The sequence below is a fragment of the Oculina patagonica genome, chromosome 1 (genome assembly GCF_052425735.1).
Source record: "Oculina patagonica isolate OP01 chromosome 1, crgOcupat, whole genome shotgun sequence".
Taxonomy (NCBI): domain Eukaryota; kingdom Metazoa; phylum Cnidaria; class Anthozoa; order Scleractinia; family Oculinidae; genus Oculina; species Oculina patagonica.
The window spans coordinates 5,780,758-5,799,922 of NC_135758.1; the positions used below are offsets into that span (position 1 = coordinate 5,780,758).

General features: G+C 38.5%; 1 protein-coding gene across 1 annotated transcript in view; it reads right to left on the reverse strand.

Moving 5' to 3' along the window:
- Positions 1-3,045: 3,045 nt before the first annotated feature.
- LOC144636301 (uncharacterized) overlaps positions 3,046-19,165 on the reverse strand; it is a 61,268-nt gene continuing 45,148 nt past the window's right edge. Inside the window, 2 exon segments of the mRNA XM_078495479.1 lie at positions 3,046-3,496; positions 3,589-7,411. Coding sequence (XP_078351605.1) covers positions 3,625-7,411 — 3,787 coding nt within the window. The 3' untranslated portion in view covers positions 3,046-3,496; positions 3,589-3,624.

Here is a 19,165-nt window from a genome sequence, read left to right on the forward strand (position 1 = left end):
AAACAAGCAATCAAAACTATTAATAATTCCTTGGTTAACGAGCAATGATTTATATTCATGCGTTTAGTAAATTTCGAGCTTCGCGCGCGAGAAATAAAAAAGAGTGAAGGCCAGTATTTAACTCCCTTGTTAAAACGAGAATGGTTTATATTAAAGTTAGTGTTGTAAGTTTCGGTGAAAAACAGAACATTTCAGTTTGAATTTATCTTGCAGGTGTTGGTTGCTAAATAGATGGAATTGATAAATCAGTGTGTTTGAAAATTACCGTGCACCCGGTTTGGGCTCAAATTGTGATAACAACTGATTTCTTAGGTGGAGGAATAATTCCGGTATAAGTAGTTTTATTTTCCATAATTATGTTTTGTGATCGACTTAAATAACTTTTTATACGAAATTATCTCTTGCAAAAGTAGAAATTTACCATATTTTAGACGCCTGGACCATTGAAATTATATCAAACGATCAACCTTCTTTTAGACAAATTCATATTTATAGCTAATTATTTTGTAAGGCCTTTTTTAATTGCGTCGAGGAGGAGGGGGAGTAGAGGGTGGGGGTTAATTGGCAAGATGACGGGCATTTGCAATGTCTTCAGTAAAGCATACGTCAAATCAAAGTAAATGTTATATTTTTTGGCAAAAAAGAACATTCTGTTTTGAATTTATTTTTGCAGCTGTTCAGTTTCTAAATAGATTGAATTGATAAACCAGTGTGTTAGGAAACTATTGTGCATTCCGCACAGGTAAACTGTGAAAACAACTGATTTATTTGGCTATTTTAGTCATGGTAACCAGGCGTTACTCTGGTATATGATAGTCTTGATTTTGTGGAATTAATTTTATAGGAACAATTCTGACATGAAATTTTTACTTTCCGTTGTTGTGTTTTGTCAGAAGCTATGACATTTACTGTAATCTAGATGCCTGGAGAATTGCAATTATCTCAAATGCTTTTAGGCAAATTTGGAATTGTTTTATGAAGCCTTTTTTTATTTGCGTTGAGGAGGAGGATGGGGAGAAGAAAGTGGGGATAAATTTATAAATTTATTCAGTGCATACACATGATCATAAGCATATGTGATGTTTTCAGTAAAGCATAATTTGCCTTCCGGACGTTCGCATAGTGAATAAATGGCACGCAATGCATGCAGAAGCGATGACGTTTTACAAAGGGTCTAAAATATTTTCAGGAAATTTGTCAAAAATTAACGTAAATAAAAGTTCAGTGGAACCCCGCTTTACGGCACCCACTTAACATTAACCCACTTAATATGAACATCCGTTAATAACGGACAATGGGCATTCTTTTGTCACCCAAGTAAAACGCTCTCGTACAAAGATAACCTCGCTTTACAGACACTTTTCGGTCACTGCTTATATTATCTTTGCACCATACTTTCCATTTGTAACGATTGTGTGCTTATTGCACCCCGTTAGAAAAATGAAAACTTTCTACCAGCTATACGTTTTATTCTAGTTTCGTTACCTTGTAGCGTGACATCCAATCTACGGTATACGATACTTGTCGCGACCGGCCGCACATGTAAAATCATATTACCGCAGACAATTTTCTCACCGACTACCGCGACCTAAAACTTGTAATAACCGCACACCGCTTAGTCTTGTAAAACCGCAATACCGCAGGTTAAAATAAAAATTACCGCAAAACCGCACGAAAAATAAGGCAAAACCGCATCACCGCAAACCCTTACGCCCCCCTCCAAGATGGAGGATCCAAGATGGCGGCGGTTTTGACATGAAGATGTCAAATCATCCCACGTGATAGATCCCAAAAAAAAAATGTTCGGACATACTATACATCCTATAAGTTTCATGGTGATTGCCTAAATATTCTGGAAGTTACATTGGGCGGGGGGGGGGGGGGGGGGGGACTTCACCCCGGTCCCAGAAGGTCCAAAAAAGCCCGGTCTGAATAGGGTTAACTAAACCGCACAATAGAAAGAAGTCAAAACGTTGTTTGAGGGAAGAGGGTCGTATTCTGTAACGGTAAGTTTTCCTTAATGGGCGCACGGGGAACAGGCGAACTCTGAACTTGTGAAAACGAGACAACTGCGACGATACTTGCGGGGGAAATTAGACTCAAATGGGGCACTCGCTTGCAAGGAAGAGCAGTTACACTCTTGGGTACCAGAATCTAACCACGAACTGGACGGACAGCAACAGCAACAGCACAGCTTGGTTCCAACAGTAGTTTATTGCTTTAAGGTCCATGTAATCATGGATGTAATCGAAAAAACTTAATAAGTGTTGTTGCTTATATGCGATTTGGTACGTGTAATAAGTGCGCTATGCTAAAGATACGAAATAGCAATCATTGTAGAGTAAAAATGCTTTGAAGACAACGAAACCAGAATTAAAATTACAACTTGACACAGCACGTTGTTCTTACGAAAGAACGCACGCATTTCGAAAGCTAATTAAGGTCATTGCCCTGTACTGCATTGGGCATCCTTACTGCGCAGAATTTTACGCGCAATTAGTGCGCGCACATAAGCAGCTTAGTCCGCGAGAAAAATAAATCGTGTTTTCTCGTAAACGAGTACAGTAAAAACCCGCGTATAAGAACCTAGGTTTTTTCAAGTTAGCCTAAACAGGTTCTTATATAAATGGTATTTAGTGTAAAATTAGGCTGACTAGGTTCTTAATTAGGTTCTTAACTTTTGTTCAAGAAATAAAGTAGAATTTTTAAATGATCTGGCTTTAATGTCCAATAACAGTATTCTTGGAGGCTTTGGTAAGCAAAATACTATACTATTTTAATCTGATTCTGTTAAAGTCAAACCTATACTGTAACCTTCACTATAATTCCCAATAAATCTTGTATACAAAACAACATAATTATATTCAAGGAGGACAAGTTTTATGTAACTATGCTGTAGATTATTTTTTTCTTTTTTTGAAAATAAGAACCTGTTTTAGAATTTTAGCCTAAAATGGTTCTTATGTGAAGGGTGTTCAAAAATGAAATTTTAGCCTAACAGGTTCTTAAATGTAAGGTTCTTATACAAGGGTTTTTACTGTATGTGACCTTACAATTTTTTCTCATATTTTGGGTGCAGCGATCAATTTCTTTCTGTACTGAACGAAAACATATCAATTCCTATGTGTGAAAAATAAATAATTACTGGAAATGTGTTCTTTGCCGGTGTGCGCAAGAGATTTAAAAAGGAATTCTGTGGTATATACAAGGTCCTTGTGCTCCTAAACGAATATGGGGACCCTACTTTTTTAATTCAAATTTAAGTCCCCTTAAGGTAATCAACCGGTAGCCAAAGGTTGGTTGAAACTATATGTTCAGTTCTATTTCGGGGCAATGACCTAAATTACACCATCATTCTAATAGATTTGTGAATACAAAAGTGAGGAGCTAATAAGAAACCTTCCATTATTTTCAGCATGCGTCTTTGCAATATCGGATAAACAGTACTAAGTAGACTTAGCTGCTGTTGGCTTTTTAAAAGGGTTTTTAAATACTAAAAAAAGGTTCAACATAGAAATCACTACTGAAAATACGGCAAATTCTCTGTAACTTTTCCTTAAAACAGAATGTTTATCAGTCTTTTCTCTGAGTTACAAAATCGAAATGTTTGATTGGAATTTACTTTCATTTTCTAAATTTAAATGTCACGTTATCTCCAATCAGCATAAACGGTGCCCACTCGGAAACCTTCGCAAAGCCGTTACCTCTCATCCACTTCATGGCCTCATGAAGAGACTCGCTGGCACTTTCCCCACGAACAAGGTGCTCATAGAAGCGTCGCATCAGCTGCTCTGTCGCTCTGTCTTCTATGGCCCACAGTGCCACCAGTACTGAACGTGCACCGGATCCTAAGAATGCTCGAGCGATTCCAACAACTCCCTCGGCTCGAATCTGTCCACGTCCACTGTGACAACAGCTAAGTACCACCAGCTTGGCTCGCAGTCGAATTTGCGAAATGTCAGACATTGTCAATAAGTAGTCTTCTTCTTGTGGGATGTCATTGGTGAGGCGAAGAGGGGAAAGGGCAATCTCTCCTCTTTCAGCATTTCCATGTGCAGCAAAATGTATCAGACTCACTGAATGTAACCTTTCAAGTACCGCCTGCTTGTTTGCACACTCTCCTAACAAAGGCTGTACGCTCAGCAGTTCACCAATCATCTCTGCTTCCTTTCTTGCAAAAGGCAATGGTTTAAAGTTCTCAACACGCCCCATGTAACGCACCGGGCCAACAACAGGATCACCCACTATCAGTGCACCAGTCTGACTGTGATAGTCCGCTGGACTGTCCTGAATGAGCTTGAGAGTCGACAATGAAGGAACGATACGAATCCTGAAAGTCTGTGATAAATACTTCCCGTCTTCATCACTTAACGCTGCAAATGGAAGTTGGTTCAAGGACCGATCAGGAACAATGATGATTTCGGGCGCCTCAAGTAAGTCAGCCACAGGTGCGATGAGAATTCTGTAACACAAAGAAACGCTCGATTCGGGATTTTGACCTTCTCCATCATCTTCCTCGACAAGTCTCAAAGCTGATGGGTACTCTTCTTCGAATGATTTCAGTTTTACCTCAGTTTCATCGAAAGATCTATCTTCGCAAATCTCCTCAGATAATATACCAAAGCTGCGGAAGCTTTTATCAAAAAATTCATCCAAATTGCCAACTAATCCGTCACCACCAATGCCTTCATTTACTGTTATTATTCGAAAACGAATGACTCCACTTGTTTTGAGAATCCACAAAAACACATATTGATCATAATAAGAAATGTACAGACAAACGCAGTTGCTTTCTTTCTTCATAATATTCTCAATACCAATCCACGATTGTGGATTAGCTGAGATTTCACTTTCAACAGAGTACTGAGTCGCCATCAAGTCTGCTAGGGCTCTCGCTCGTGATAGCTCTTCGACGTAAAGAGCATAGTTAGGATTTCCAGCAGAACAAAAGAATACGCTGAGACTCTGGTAGGAAGAACTGTGGACGTCTGCAAACGATATTTTAAATTGATCGTTGTCTTTCAGAAAACCCCGCAAATTTTCACTTTTGTTGATACCCAGGAGCAGATGGTTAAACGCTTCCCCGATCTTCCCTTGAGAGAACTTCACAATTGCTACGGTACAAAGAAACTGAAACTCTTTTTCACGGTCTCCAATATCTTTACTAATTGAAAGTGCCTTCTCAAGATAACCTTCAGCCATGACATGTTCACCTAGAGAATGAAACATGGCTCCTAAGTTTCCGTAATCTGCTGCTTCTCCTTCTTTGTCTCCAATTTCAATTCTGATCGTAAGTGCTTTCTCGTGACATATTCTAGCTTTGTCATATTCACCAAGAGATCGAAACACAGTTCCTAAGTTTCCGTAGCATGATGCTTCTTTAGCTCTGTCACCTAATTCAATTTTGATCGCAAGTGCCTTTTCATAATATTCTTTAGCTTTGTCATATTCACCAAGAGATTGAAACACATTTCCTAAGTTTACGTAAGATGATGCTTCTCCCTCTTTGTCACCAATTTCAATTCCGATCGCAAGTGCTTTCTCGAGATATTCTTTAGCTTTGTCATATTCACCAACAGATTGAAACACAGCTCCTAAGTTTATGTAGCATTTTGCTTCTCCTGCTATGTCGCCAATTTCAGTGCTAATCGTAAGTGCATTTTCATGATATTCTTTAGCTTTGTCATGTTCACCAAGAGATTGAAACACAGTTCCTAAGCTTCCGTAGCATGATGCTTTTTCTGCTCTTTCGCCAATTTCAATTTTGATGGCAAGTGCTTTCTCGCGATATTCTTTAGCTTTGTCATATTCACCAAGAGATTTAAACACAGTTCCTAAGTTTACGTAAGATGATGCTTCTCCTCCTTTGTCACCAATTTCAATTCTGATCGCAAGTGCTTTCTCGAGATATTCTTTAGCTTTGACATATTCGCCAAGAGATTGAAACACAGTTCCTAAGTTTCCGTAAGATGATGCTTCTCCCCTTTTGTCACCAATTTCAATTCTGATCGCAAGTGCTTTCTCGGTATATTCTTTAGCTTTGTCATATTCACCAAGAGATTTAAACACAGTTCCTAAGTTTCCGTAAGATGATGCTTCTCCTTCTTTGTCACCAATTTCAATTCCGATCGCAAGTGCTTTCTCGAGATATTCTTCAGCTTTGACATATTCGCCAAGAGATTGAAACACAGTTCCTAAGTTTCCGTAAGATGATGCTTCTCCCCTTTTGTCACCTATTCCAATTCTGATCGCAAGTGCTTTCTCGGTATATTCTTTAGCTTTATCATATTCACCAAGAGATTGAAACACAGTTCCTAAGTTTCCGTAAGATGATGCTTCTCCTGCTCTATCACCAATTTCAATTCCGATCGCAAGTGCTTTCTCGAGATATTCTTTAGCTTTGTCATATTCACCAAGAGATTGAAAAACAGTTCCTAAGTTTCCGTAAGATGATGCTTCTCCCCTTTTGTCACCAATTTCAATTCTGATCGCAAGTGCTTTCTCGAGATATTCTTTAGCTTTGTCATATTCACCAAGAGATTGAAACACAGTTCCTAAGTTTCCGTAAGATGATGCTTCTCCTCCTTTGTCACCAATTTCAATTCTGATCGCAAGTGCTTTCTCGGTATATTCTTTAGCTTTGTCATATTCACCAAGAGATTGAAAAACAGTTCCTAAGTTTCCGTAAGATGATGCTTCTCCTTCTTTGTCACCAATTTCAATTCCGATCGCAAGTGCTTTCTCGAGATATTCTTTAGCTTTGACATATTCGCCAAGAGATTGAAACACAGTTCCTAAGTTTCCGTAAGATGATGCTTCTCCCCTTTTGTCACCAATTTCAATTCTGATCGCAAGTGCTTTCTCGGTATATTCTTTAGCTTTATCATATTCACCAAGAGATTGAAACACAGTTCCTAAGTTTCCGTAACTTGATGCTTCTCCTGCTCTGTCACTAATTTCAATTCGGATCGCAAGTGCTCTCTCGGTATATTCTTTAGCTTTGTCATATTCACCAAGAGATTGAAACACAGTTCCCAAGTTTCCGTAAGATGATGCTTCTCCTCCTTTGTCACCAAGACTGTTCGCAAGTGCTTTCCTTAGATATTCTTTAGCTTTTACATATTCGCCGAGATGATAAGACATAGTCCCGCATTGTCTATAAGCGTAGGCTTGTTCTTTTCTGTCGCCAGTTTCTATCATGATATTGATTGCTCTCTCATGAAATTCTCTTGCCTCTGCATATTCATACCGCCGTTCATATATGTTGGCTAGTGCTATGGTAACATTCTCTTCTATCACTGTTTCACCACCCTCGCGGCAAATGACAAGAAGTTCTTTGCCGTATTTTATTGCATTTGTGTAATCATGGAGAATAGAGTATGCCCTGAACATTGTTGCATAGATAGCAGTGGTAAATAAATAGACAAACTGTTCTTCTTTTTTCAGTTCTTCATTATTGAGGAAAATCAAACATTCTTTGCATATCTCGATGGCTTTCAGAACACGACCAGTGTTGAGAAGGAAATCAGCAACAAGTAAACCGAAAACCACGGCTTGTGCAACGTCTTCTATGTCATTCATGATGTCCTCTTCTATGAGCTTGTAAAAATAGAATAAAAATCAAGTTTTATTGTGACTTAAAATAACGATGTGTTTTTGTTTTATTTACAGAAAATAACTGAATATTCTAAATCCACTTGTTGGTTGTTCTCGTATATTTAGAGTAAAAGGAATCAATACAGGACGGCACACTATAAAAATTTGATTTCTAGAATTTATTAGTAAAACAACAGAGACTGAGGCAATATATAGAGGATATTACACGGTGGCGAGAAGATATCAATTTTATGCTCGAGTGGCAGAAACGATATCACACGAGTTTGCGTATCGAACGAGTGAGATACCGTTTTTGCCACGAAAACATAAAATTCATATCTTTGAGCCAACGTGTAATGTTCTCTTTGTTATATGGAGACCAGATGGTAGTTGATGTTGGCGATTTTTATTTCATTGTTTTCGAATAATCGAGCCAGTTTTACAAATCAGCATTCGTCTTCATAGAAAATACAAAGCACCCGAGCCCAGGATATAGAAACACTAACTGAATTCAAACAAAATACTTGTCAACTAAATAACACGTAAGAACTGAAAACATCACTGACTTTGACTTGAATCCGATGCGACAAAGTCTTGACGGCCGATAGTTTTGTTAAAAACTATCGGCCGTCAAGACCGATAGTTAAAACTGCTTTTGTTTTCTTCTTTACGACATCTTGCACTTGTGAAATTCCTTGCGAAAAATTCCCTCTAAGAACCTTGAAATCGTCAAGGTTTCCATTATCGTGTTCTCGGTCTTAACTTTTTTGGAAACCCATTCTTTTTCGATGCTTAGTTAAACAAATAATCCTTCGTGTCGATGCTTGCTAACAACAAACGACACGAAACCAAGTTCATTGAACAAAGTGGCCGGAAAAGGCGTGAATCGTGACGACAATGAGCGATATATGCCATTCGCAAGAGTGTCAAACGAAAAATACGCCACTCGGATCCCGGATGGAGTGGCGTATGGAATCTACGAGTGGTTTAGTTCCCAGTAAAACACTTTCCATCATATATTTAACAATTATTCCATGAGCCCGCGTTGGATACGAGGTGGTAAATAGCCAACGAGGCGCGAAGCGCCGAGTTGGCTATAACGACTCGTATCCAACAAGGGCGAATGGAATAATTGTTTTATTAAATTCTTCTCAAGTTTAAATCGACTGGACATTTCATTTTGATGTAAACGAAGTGATAGTATGAGGAGGCGCGAAAATTTCTGGCGCGGTGTTCACTTCTTGAGTTGAATGAAACATACGAGGAAAGCGAGCCAGAGAGTTTTCTTTCCAAGATTTTCCTCGAACAATCCCCTCTAAAGTCGTCTAAATATCCTGGAAATTGTGACAACAGTTAAGATTTACGAGAAGATCCGAAGCAAAAGCTTTTCTGGAAACTACAAGTCTTGTGCAAGTCGAACGAAGCAAGTGTTTACATTGTACTTCTTTACGGCTCCACGGCTGTCATGAAGACTGCTATATTATTTGAAGCGAAATTCAGCTTAACCCTCTCACTCCCAAGAGTGCCATATGGCACAAGATGCCATTACATGCTCAATATTTGGTCAATTTGTATGAAATTTGGACAGGAAAATGGTCTTGAACAGATCTTTCTTTTAAAAGCATAAAGTCATACCCCCTAGCATACAAGACCTGATTAACCACCCCTATAACTTTTGCAACTTTTTCCTCTTTCAACTTTAAAATCAAGTAAATATCCGACAACAACCCACACATTAAGAGCTGCAAATTAAGCTATAGTTTAGGGGTATACCCAAAATATAGGCAGAATGAGATATTTTTTAATGATTTATATTTTTGGTTTTGTCACCTTTTGAATTAAAACAGTGACTTCCTCTGTGTCTGTAAGTATGATTTATGACATACCAGAAACAATACCTTTCAAATGGTATATTGCATGTGGTCTTTGGGTCTATAGTTACCGTTTTACAAAAATGTGGTATTTCCCGTGGGAGTGAAAGGGTTAAAGTGGAACAGGTTTGTTGAAGTATAAAAGGACAAAACCAAGATTGAAAGGTAACAAACTTTACGGAAGTGCTGAGCCTAGTTTTATAACGTACACTGAATGAAACTGTGTCAGATTGCCGTTCTTTCGTAAATTATTTGCTGTTTTTCTACTTAATTGACTCGCTCTTGTTGTGTGTTTACAAGTATTATTAATTAAACTTTTCGCATCAATCCTTTTGTTTTGCGTAGTTAATTTTACTATGGCATTTCTGTGGTTGTGGTAGGCACCGCTGATTATTTCTTGTTCATAAAGCTCGCCAAATTTGCTGTTTTTCAACCATTTTTCCGATGGAACTGTCGCTTCCCGTAGAAAAATTTTAGCTTGGCAAAAGTAACGCAATCATTTTCCAAATAAGGTCAAACTAAGGTATACGAGCTGACAACCGGGATTGAGTGAACCAATCAGAATGCTAGAAATGCAATATCCGTGGCTGAAAATTTAATAATATAAAATAACTCATATACTACGCGCGCTCTGATTGGTCAAAAACCTATGTACTATTGTACCGGTAAAGTCCCGCTTCTGTCCCGACATGGCCGCACTACGCTCGTTTACGCATAAGGACGATAATTAAAGTTAGTTTTATGTATTCTTTTGGTCTATCTGATGGTTAAAACGGGGGATATATGACTCTCGTAAATGATCATTATGAACATTTACTGAGGGTGGATCACAAAATTGAATTTTCCCGCCCACCACAGTTAAGCGAAGGAACTAAAGAAAAAACAAAACGCAGAGACAAACATATGAGAAGGAACACAATAAACAGGTCCGCTTTCACTGGACTAGAAAAATATTAAAAACTTAAAAACAAGGATATAGTTCCATTCAACATTACCTCGGAAATGTTATTTGAAAACTGATTAAATTGGTCGCCATGAACTTGAATTATTTTGATGGCAGGACCTCACGCTGAGTTCTTGTACGCGCTTGAATTATATCTTCAGTTTTACGTGATTTCAGTGTTTTCTCTTAAGTCTGTTATTCGGCGAAAACGAAAGAATACGGAATAAATAAATTCATAACAAATTTCTAAAGCAGTGTTTGTGGAACTAACCTTTATTCTTAGTACCTTCGTCAGTCTGTGAAGTTTGTAAACTTGCAAAGTTTTCGTGCAGTCTTTAACCTGCTTTTACTTTCGCGCTGAATGACTCCGGCCACAATTTGCTAGATTTCCACGTCAAAGAACTTTAAAATCGTTGAATACATTTTATACCATGACAGTTTATCATTTTCCTTTCCTTTCTTATGACTTTTATAGCTTTAAGAGAACTTTTAAACGTTTTTGTCGCGTCGATTTGTGGATTTTGTGTGTGGAGCTGAACCTGCGTTTTATTCTTTCGACCGCTGTGATTGGTTTGCCGCATCATCCTATGAACTTGTTGAGAATAAGACATTTGATCACGAAAAGTAAAATAGATTCCTATTTCTTTGAAGAACGTTTTCTATAGTTATTTCATAAAAGCAATAAACCACACTTTCTAGGGCTTTACTGGCGTAATAAAACCACTCGGGATGCTGGGAGAACACTCGAAAAGCTTGTAAATCACTCGCCTGACGGCTCGTGTTTTACAAGCTTTTCACGTGTTCTCCCAACATCCCGCGTGGTTGTATTACGCCAGTAAAGCCCTAGAAAGTGTGATCTATTGCTTAAATAAAGCACAAGAATTATTTAAGAAAAAAATACTCCTCAGATCTTCGATTTCGTTTCAGTGAAACCTGTTTTGTGCGGACCGCATATTAAACAGACACCGGCGTCAGTAAGTCCCAATATTTCGTGGCCATATTTTCTGCAAATAAACTTGCCGCACATATTGAGCAAATTCCTCTATTCTGACGGGACACCTGCGAGGGTACTGTAAGTGTCCCCTTTATACGGGTCTCACTGTCCTTTCTGTAACCTTGCATAAGATAAATCCAGTTGCAGACATATTGTTTACAAGAACTCAGAGACTCAAAGGGTAGTGCAGAATGCAATATGGCGAATCAACGAGCCGAGCACAAATTACGAATTACAAAGCATAAAATGTTCGAAATTGCGGCTTTTCCCCGAAATTGTCGCTAAAGCATGTCGTGCGTCAGGTCATGCTCTCGCCACGGTCTGGTGAACATGTCACGCGCTTACTCGAGCATGAAACCGAGAAGCACGAAGTGTGAAGATTTCTTTTAAGAAATGTCGGAACCATCACGAAAGCGTGTTCGAACACTAGAGAGTTTTTTTCGCTTCCATATGAAGCCCGTCTCGGGCAGAGGTTTTACAAAATAATACGGAAGTTAGTTTAACCGATGGAGCTAAACAAATCAAAGGAAAGGAAGTGACGGATGTAACATGAAACTTTTGTTTTTCTCTTAGACCGCTGTGATGCCTTAAACACTAATTAAATTAACGCCACAAGAATCCTACCGCATTGAAAAGCACACGTCGTTAGACTTTGATACAAGATTTCGAAACACGTCCCTGATATTTTAATTTTCGTTAGTTTGAATCTAAGTTTTATATTAAAACAGCAAACGAGATACTTTTCCTGTTGCGATGTTCGTGACGCATATTAATCTGCGCATGCGTTTAGCCAAAGTATTTTGTTCCAGAAAGAATAGTACCACAAGGAGAGCATAGTGCTTTCAAAAACAAATATATACCTTGTAGTAAATAATAAAGATGGTAAATTTTCAGCTCGGTAATAAATAATGAAGATGAAGTGTTCAACATGAGCTCTTCTTCAATTGAGCTCTTCAATTGTAAGTATCGTAAATAGACTAATCTGCGCATGCGTTTGGCGCAAAGTACTTTTCTCTAGAAAGAATAGTACCACAAAGAGAGCAAAGAGTTTTCTGAAACAGATATATACCCTTGAGATCTTCATATGAAAGTAGCGTAGATATGTTCCATGTTTTACCTGGGGTGTACGGTCAGGTGCCCCCACCCCCACCCCCTCCACAAGGTATAATTAATTAATTGATATTAATTAATTAATTAATTGGCGATTAAAAGTTTACACTATTTGCACTGCATAAATTGTCGACATCGCATATAAGTACTACAAATCATGAATAAATTTACATTGTTCAAGTGCGACGGCGGAGGGAACATACCAAGTGCTATTAATAGCAAGCTGGTAGTTTTGTTGAATAGTTTTGGGAGTCAGTTATGGGTGTTCATATCGTTTGAGGGTATTATGGATGGTACAATTTCACCTACCCACCAACCCTCCCATGATGTACTTAGTTGGCACTGCGACTCTTGTCGGGTCGCCGAATTTTATCCCCAATCTTAAATGCGATGCGATGATTGTTGCAGTGCGGAATAGTATACTATAGTGCTTTAGCGCTTTACAGCTTTAAGGGGTTTAGCAGACGACAGCCCACCAAACCATCACAATAGTGCATTCTGCACTAAGAAGCGTGCAAAGATAAACAATTAAAATGTGTTACTGACAAGTTCATTATTGCGAGTAGTGCGCATGCCTGGAGTGTTCACAGCAAACAGCGAAATTTTCAGCACCAAGGAGTTTAAGGACGTTCGCGCCAAAATTTTTTACTCCATAGATTTCTTTAATTTTTTTGGTGCGGTCAGATAAGGAGTTACTTGTGTCCGAAATGCAAAAAAAGTTGGGGTAACCGACTTCGTTTCAAAAAAAAAGCGTGTGGAAAACTACCCTGATTTTTAAAAATTGGCGCACGTAATTCAGCATGATTAACAGGGTTTAAAGTTAAAAATATCAAAGATGAGTAAACGGAGGCTAACGATCTTAGTCACATTTTGTAGAAGTGCGTCTGTTGCATAAATAATTCCTAGTTTTGCCATCTTTTTTGTAAAATTTAACCCTGAAAAAAACGCATTTGAAACTGTCGTACGGCAAAAAGGAAAGCTCAAAAAGTGGAAATCAAACCGTCAGTGTGACAAAAAAATCAAACTTCCACTCGATAGATTTTTTTCATTTTCTCGCAAAACGTAGATATTAATAACAAAAGTGATCCACTAAGAAAAAGTAGGGGTCACCGACCATTTAAGAGAGCAAATTACAAGCGAAGCTAGCGGAACGGCAACTCACCCTATATGTTCTTAGAAATTTTACTCAGCGCGCGCGCTCAAAGTACGGCGTGGCATGGCGTTGCGACATGAATTACGTGCGCAGTAAAGATGCGCATAAACAATTAGCGCGAACGTCTTTAAGTACTGACGTTTTTGAGTCAAGGAAGGAAACTGGAGTAAAATTCTCTTCTCTTTGGTGCGTGTTCAAGTATTATTTTTTTTTCAAAAACGCCAAACAAGTTGTAAATGCTAAAATGAGAGCTTTGCAACTCACTGGTAAGAGTGAAAGCGCGCCAAGGAAAACTTCTTGTTAATTACCTAGTTTCATTTTATTCGCGGCTTACTTTGAAACGAAGGTAACATATTAAGTACCTATTGTGTCGATTGGAAACCTTAATGCAACACCTTAGAGGTATAAAGACGAGGATACCCGTCTTTATACATGCTATTAATGAACTTGCACTCATCGCTGTTGTTAGATCAACCAAAATCAATACGCGTCAACAAGCCGAACTGTTGAGGGGGGTGGGGGGGGGGGGGGGGGGGCTTGGGCTGGGCTATTTTTTTGACAAGATAATATTTGTTTCACCTTCAGGTTTTGCAAGATTTTCTTATCATTTATTCCCATGGTTTACGTTGCACGATTGTTTTTCAGCTTTTTTTCTGGGTAGAAGTTTTGTTTTGGAAATTGCCTAACCCCCACCCCTCCCCCCTTACAAAAATAATGGTCCGTCCCTTACTTGTTGTGAACGTTCACTCGCGTGACCCGGTCAAGCCTGCGTGGCCGGCGTTCAAAGGGGAAGACTTTGCGCTCTTTCCTCGCACCTCGCGCTTCGTGCTCGAACTCCCCTCTTCCTTCCCCTTTGAACGCCGGCCACACAGGCTAGACCCGGTCTCGCTCGACTTACTGTTAGCGTTCAAACAACAGCGAAAAATCAGTCACGCGACTTCTGGTAAAATTGAAACCAAAAGTGATAACCTGAAATAACACTGAGGGACTTTCCCTACAAGACTAGCGACAGACAAAGACAAATTTGAAATTGAAATATACAATCATTAAAAACAACGAAATTTCAAATACTGGACAAAACATCTTATCGAATCCAAAGAAATACTTTCTACTAAAATGTTTTACATGCTTTAAAGGTCAGTCCAATACATTCAAACTCCCAAAGTTGTCTACATTTTGTTGTCGACTTATTAATCGAATTTGCATCTCAGCTTCCTGACATAGAAAGATCGACGCGACTTGATCTTACCACAAATTAGGCGGCGAAAGAAGAACTGATTTTGCTCCGTCTGTTGTAATTCTTCATTCTAATGAAAGCTTTGAAGTTACTCACTTCATAATGCACAATTTTATCGATTATGCGTTTTCGCTTTTCAATCTAAACTTTACGACTAATCATCGCTTTGTTTTTATAAATGTCGGGACTATCAAAATCGTACGGCTTTATATATTCCAAAATGGTAAAGATAGTGGCCATATAATACAAGGTTAGATGTACTTACCACGGCGAAGTTCGCTCTGAAAAGTGAAAGTTAGAAACACTCCGGCAGGGTTCTTGAGACAGGTGGCCCAAGCATGAAATTTGCATACATTAAAATAAAATGGAGTTTGTATGGGTTTTACAAGGGAAAACTTTTGAGCGACAAATTAAAGAGAAAACATGAAATGGTGTTGTTTGCTACCGTTTCAGCGTGATTTCAAGCAATTTTGAGCTATTTTCCGTCTATTTACTACAACATGTTTACCGCGTATAAAACTATGACAAGGTAGGAAGGCTCGGTCGCTTCTAGCGTTCGACACGTGTCGAAATTGGCTCGAACAGCCTTCACTCAAATTCTGACTTCAAACTTCAAATGAAAGGAAGATAGGCGAATGTTTTTTTTTCCTGAAAGCTGCTTGCTCATACCGGCTTTATCCTCAGCAACTAGCCGCTTCTTTAATTCTAAAATCAGTTCAAAATAGTTTCCATATAGTTCGTGACTCCCATGACAGTTACAAAATGGCCCAAAATAGACTGGACACCAGTCAAATTGAGCCCAACGAAGAGGGGCACGCTATTTTTGAACATGTTTTTGAAAAGTTATTTCCACTACAGTAAACACCCGCGTATAAGAACCTAGTGATTTAAGAACCTACAGGCTGAAATTGGGCATTTTAATACCCAAATATATAAGAACCTATTTAGGCTGGCAAAGAACAATAGGTTCTTATACAAAAAAACACTCTTATTTTGTAGCCAAAATACTGGATTTTAATTGATAGAAATTGTGAAATTTCTGAGAAACACCAATCATGGACTCTGGGAATACCTTTTGAGACTTTACATTCATACAAAAGCTAATGTAAAGTACAATGCATCTTTATTTCAATACGCAAGAAAATTAATATTTTGTTTCACATTGTATTTGATTATTTTCAAATTGGTTCAATTTTAATTCCCTAAATTGGGTTGTTATTTATTTTTGCTGTTTTTATTCATATATTTATATTGCTGTTAACAATTAATTTACATTATTATCAAATACAACTGTAAATATGGTAGCCTATGATACTGAATTTATTATTGTTTAAAAAATAAGGCTTGGCATTTTTGCGGTTTAAAATACAAATGTTCAACCATTATGACATACTAGTACTACAGTAGCTCTCTGAATGGTATCACTATGACAACTCCTACAAATAAGAGCCTAATAAGAACCTAATCAGCCTGAGTTCGGAAAAACTACCCCAAAATATAAGAACCCATTCAGCCTGAACCCAAAAATTCTAGGTACTTATACGCGGGTGTTTACTGTAGCACACGTTGAGGACAAGATTTGTGCCTCGTCGCAGCTTCCACTCGTGACAACATGCCGTCCCTGAGCTGCGACCATAACGTGAAACCTTTACAGCTGTTGGAAAGTATTAACACACTCACATACAAAAAAAAACCCACAATATTTCCTATTCGCGTCTACATAACAATCCTTCCATTTGTGTGTATTTCTTAAGGTTACACAATACCTACGCGGGTGCCCTTCGGAAAAAAATTCGTACGCACGTTGTTTTTAAGTAACCTACCACAATATATATATCAATAGAAAGGTTAAGAGCTGTAGAATTCGAAAAAAATATCCGATGTTTGGCAGCACCATTTTTGAGAAGTAATAAGCCGGTAAAGTGAAAAACACCGAGTGTCGTTCCGCCGAATTAATTGGGTATCAAACACAATTACTACTGCAAAAGAACTGCACAGTGTTAATCAGCAAGCATCAATCTCTCAAAGTGTGTCAGGCTTTTTCTTAATTCTTATTGGTTATATTTTTATAGACCTGTAAAGTTTAAGTATCGAATCATTTGCCGACCCTGTTGCGTCCGCGGCTGTCACAAGAGAAATATCCAAAATAAAGGAAATCCCCGACACACTTTTGTTCTTCGATGCTTTGCGAATGTTCTGGCCAAATTTCGTTGGAATCCGCCAACTCTACATACCCTATTAATTCATTCAAAGAGACGGTATTCTCGCGAAAAACGATTGCGAGTTTTCGCCATTTGAAGATTTGTAAACATGTTAGGCTCTTATGTCAACAGGATATTCCTCCGCCAATGAAATGTCGGCACCCCTACCGCTCACAGCAAGCAAAACGATCTTCGCGGGAATTCAAAGCCATAATAATAGTGTGACAGTCACGTTTATTCTCCTTGTTGAACTTCAGCGTGCGAGAAAAATGAAAAAACCTAGAAAAAATGTGCGGGGGAAGAGTACAGAAGATGAAGTAGCAACGGGTAGTTCGATTTGTTCGAAGGATCTCCTGCCCGCACATCGACCAACATTCCGCTTTTGTCTTCTTAGGTTTCGGCTTCGATATTTTCGCTATCCAAGGAGTTAACGAAGTCAATAACGAAAACGAAGATTGATGAACCGAATAGCTATATCTAGAATGTGAGAGAAGGAAAATAGCATATAAACAAAAATGCTAATGAGGTTCTCGTAATAAGAGCTCCGGGATGAGGCTCTTTCGCGCAAAAACATCACCGGGATGTCAACGCTCTGAGGATTATACACCGAATGCAAATATGGCGGACAACTCGGTCGTTGCCTGGGACGAGCTACATGAAAGCGAGGCTAGTCAGGCTTCGGTGTTTTGGTTTGACAATGCTTTCGTACAAAAGTCTGGCTTATTCGTCGATCTGGTGTGCTTCTTTTCGCTGCTCCTACGAGTTGCTGTGTTTCTGAATGCCACGAGAAGTGATAGAAGTGTTCACTGTTTGCCTCTAAGGGAAAAAGTGGACCGATGCAATTTGTTGAGACGAAAGAAAGGAGTACAAAGGAGTTCACGATTGCTGCGGGAACTTTGTTCGCTACATTTCAGGTTAGAAGATCTTAGAAAATGTGCAAGCGATCACATTTAGCTTCAAGTCGTTCTTATTTGGCTCAATGCTTTCACTAGCGTTAACTATGGGGGCAGTTGAATTTCATTCACTTATTTAGTATTTGATCGTGCGATTCCGTGCGAGTGGATCGGACGCGAACAAAGCCGGACAAGAACAACTTCTTTTGTGACAGAGGATGTCTTGGAAGTGGAGCTTTTCTTTACCTTGGTAAAGGTACTGGTCATGCAACTTGTGCTGGAACACCACCAGACACCACATAAGTTCGTCTTTTATACGAAGTTTCTAAGATCTTCGAACCTGAAATGTAGCGAACAAACCTCAATAGTTCCCGCGGCGATCGCGAACTCCTTTCTTTCTTCTCAACGAATTGCATCGATCCAATTTTTCCCTTAGAGACAAACGGTTAACACTTCTATCACTTCTTTTGGCATTCAGAAACACAGCAACTCGTAGGCGCAGCGAAAAGAAACACACCAGATCGACGAATAAGTAAGACTTTTGTACGAAAGCATTGTCAAAACAAAACACCGAAGCCTGACTAGCCTCGCTTTCATGCAGCTCGTCCCAGGCACCGACCGAGTGGTCCGCCATATTTGCATTCGGTGTATGACACCTAACTTTGTTATTAACTTTTATTTTTAAAACCTTTTTTTTGAAATAACTCGCGTGCGTTTAAAGATTTTACTTTCATTTTTTGGGAAATGCTAGATTTATAGTAAATCTTGAGTTAAGTCCAAAAAATTTTTTTCGACAAAAGTAGCCCTCTGAAGGTATTGTGTAACCTTAAGTAAGGTTCCTTGACCAGTCGCTGAAACAAAAACAAAATAGCTCACAAAAATAAAATAGACATAAAATGTGACAAATGATTTTTACTTTTTTAAATATATCTGTACATTAAACGGCTTCGACCAGCAAATTCAAAATGTACCTCAGTTTAACTTCTGCAAAAAAGCGAATTTATACATCTCCATATCTTAGGTAGTATTATTTTATAATTATACTTTCATACTTTCAATTAAAGATCGAGGATTTTTTCTTATTTTATTATATTTTCTACGCATGAATTTTAAGAGAAAACGCTTTGTCCAACTTTTTTTAGACAAATTAATAATTGTCATATCAGT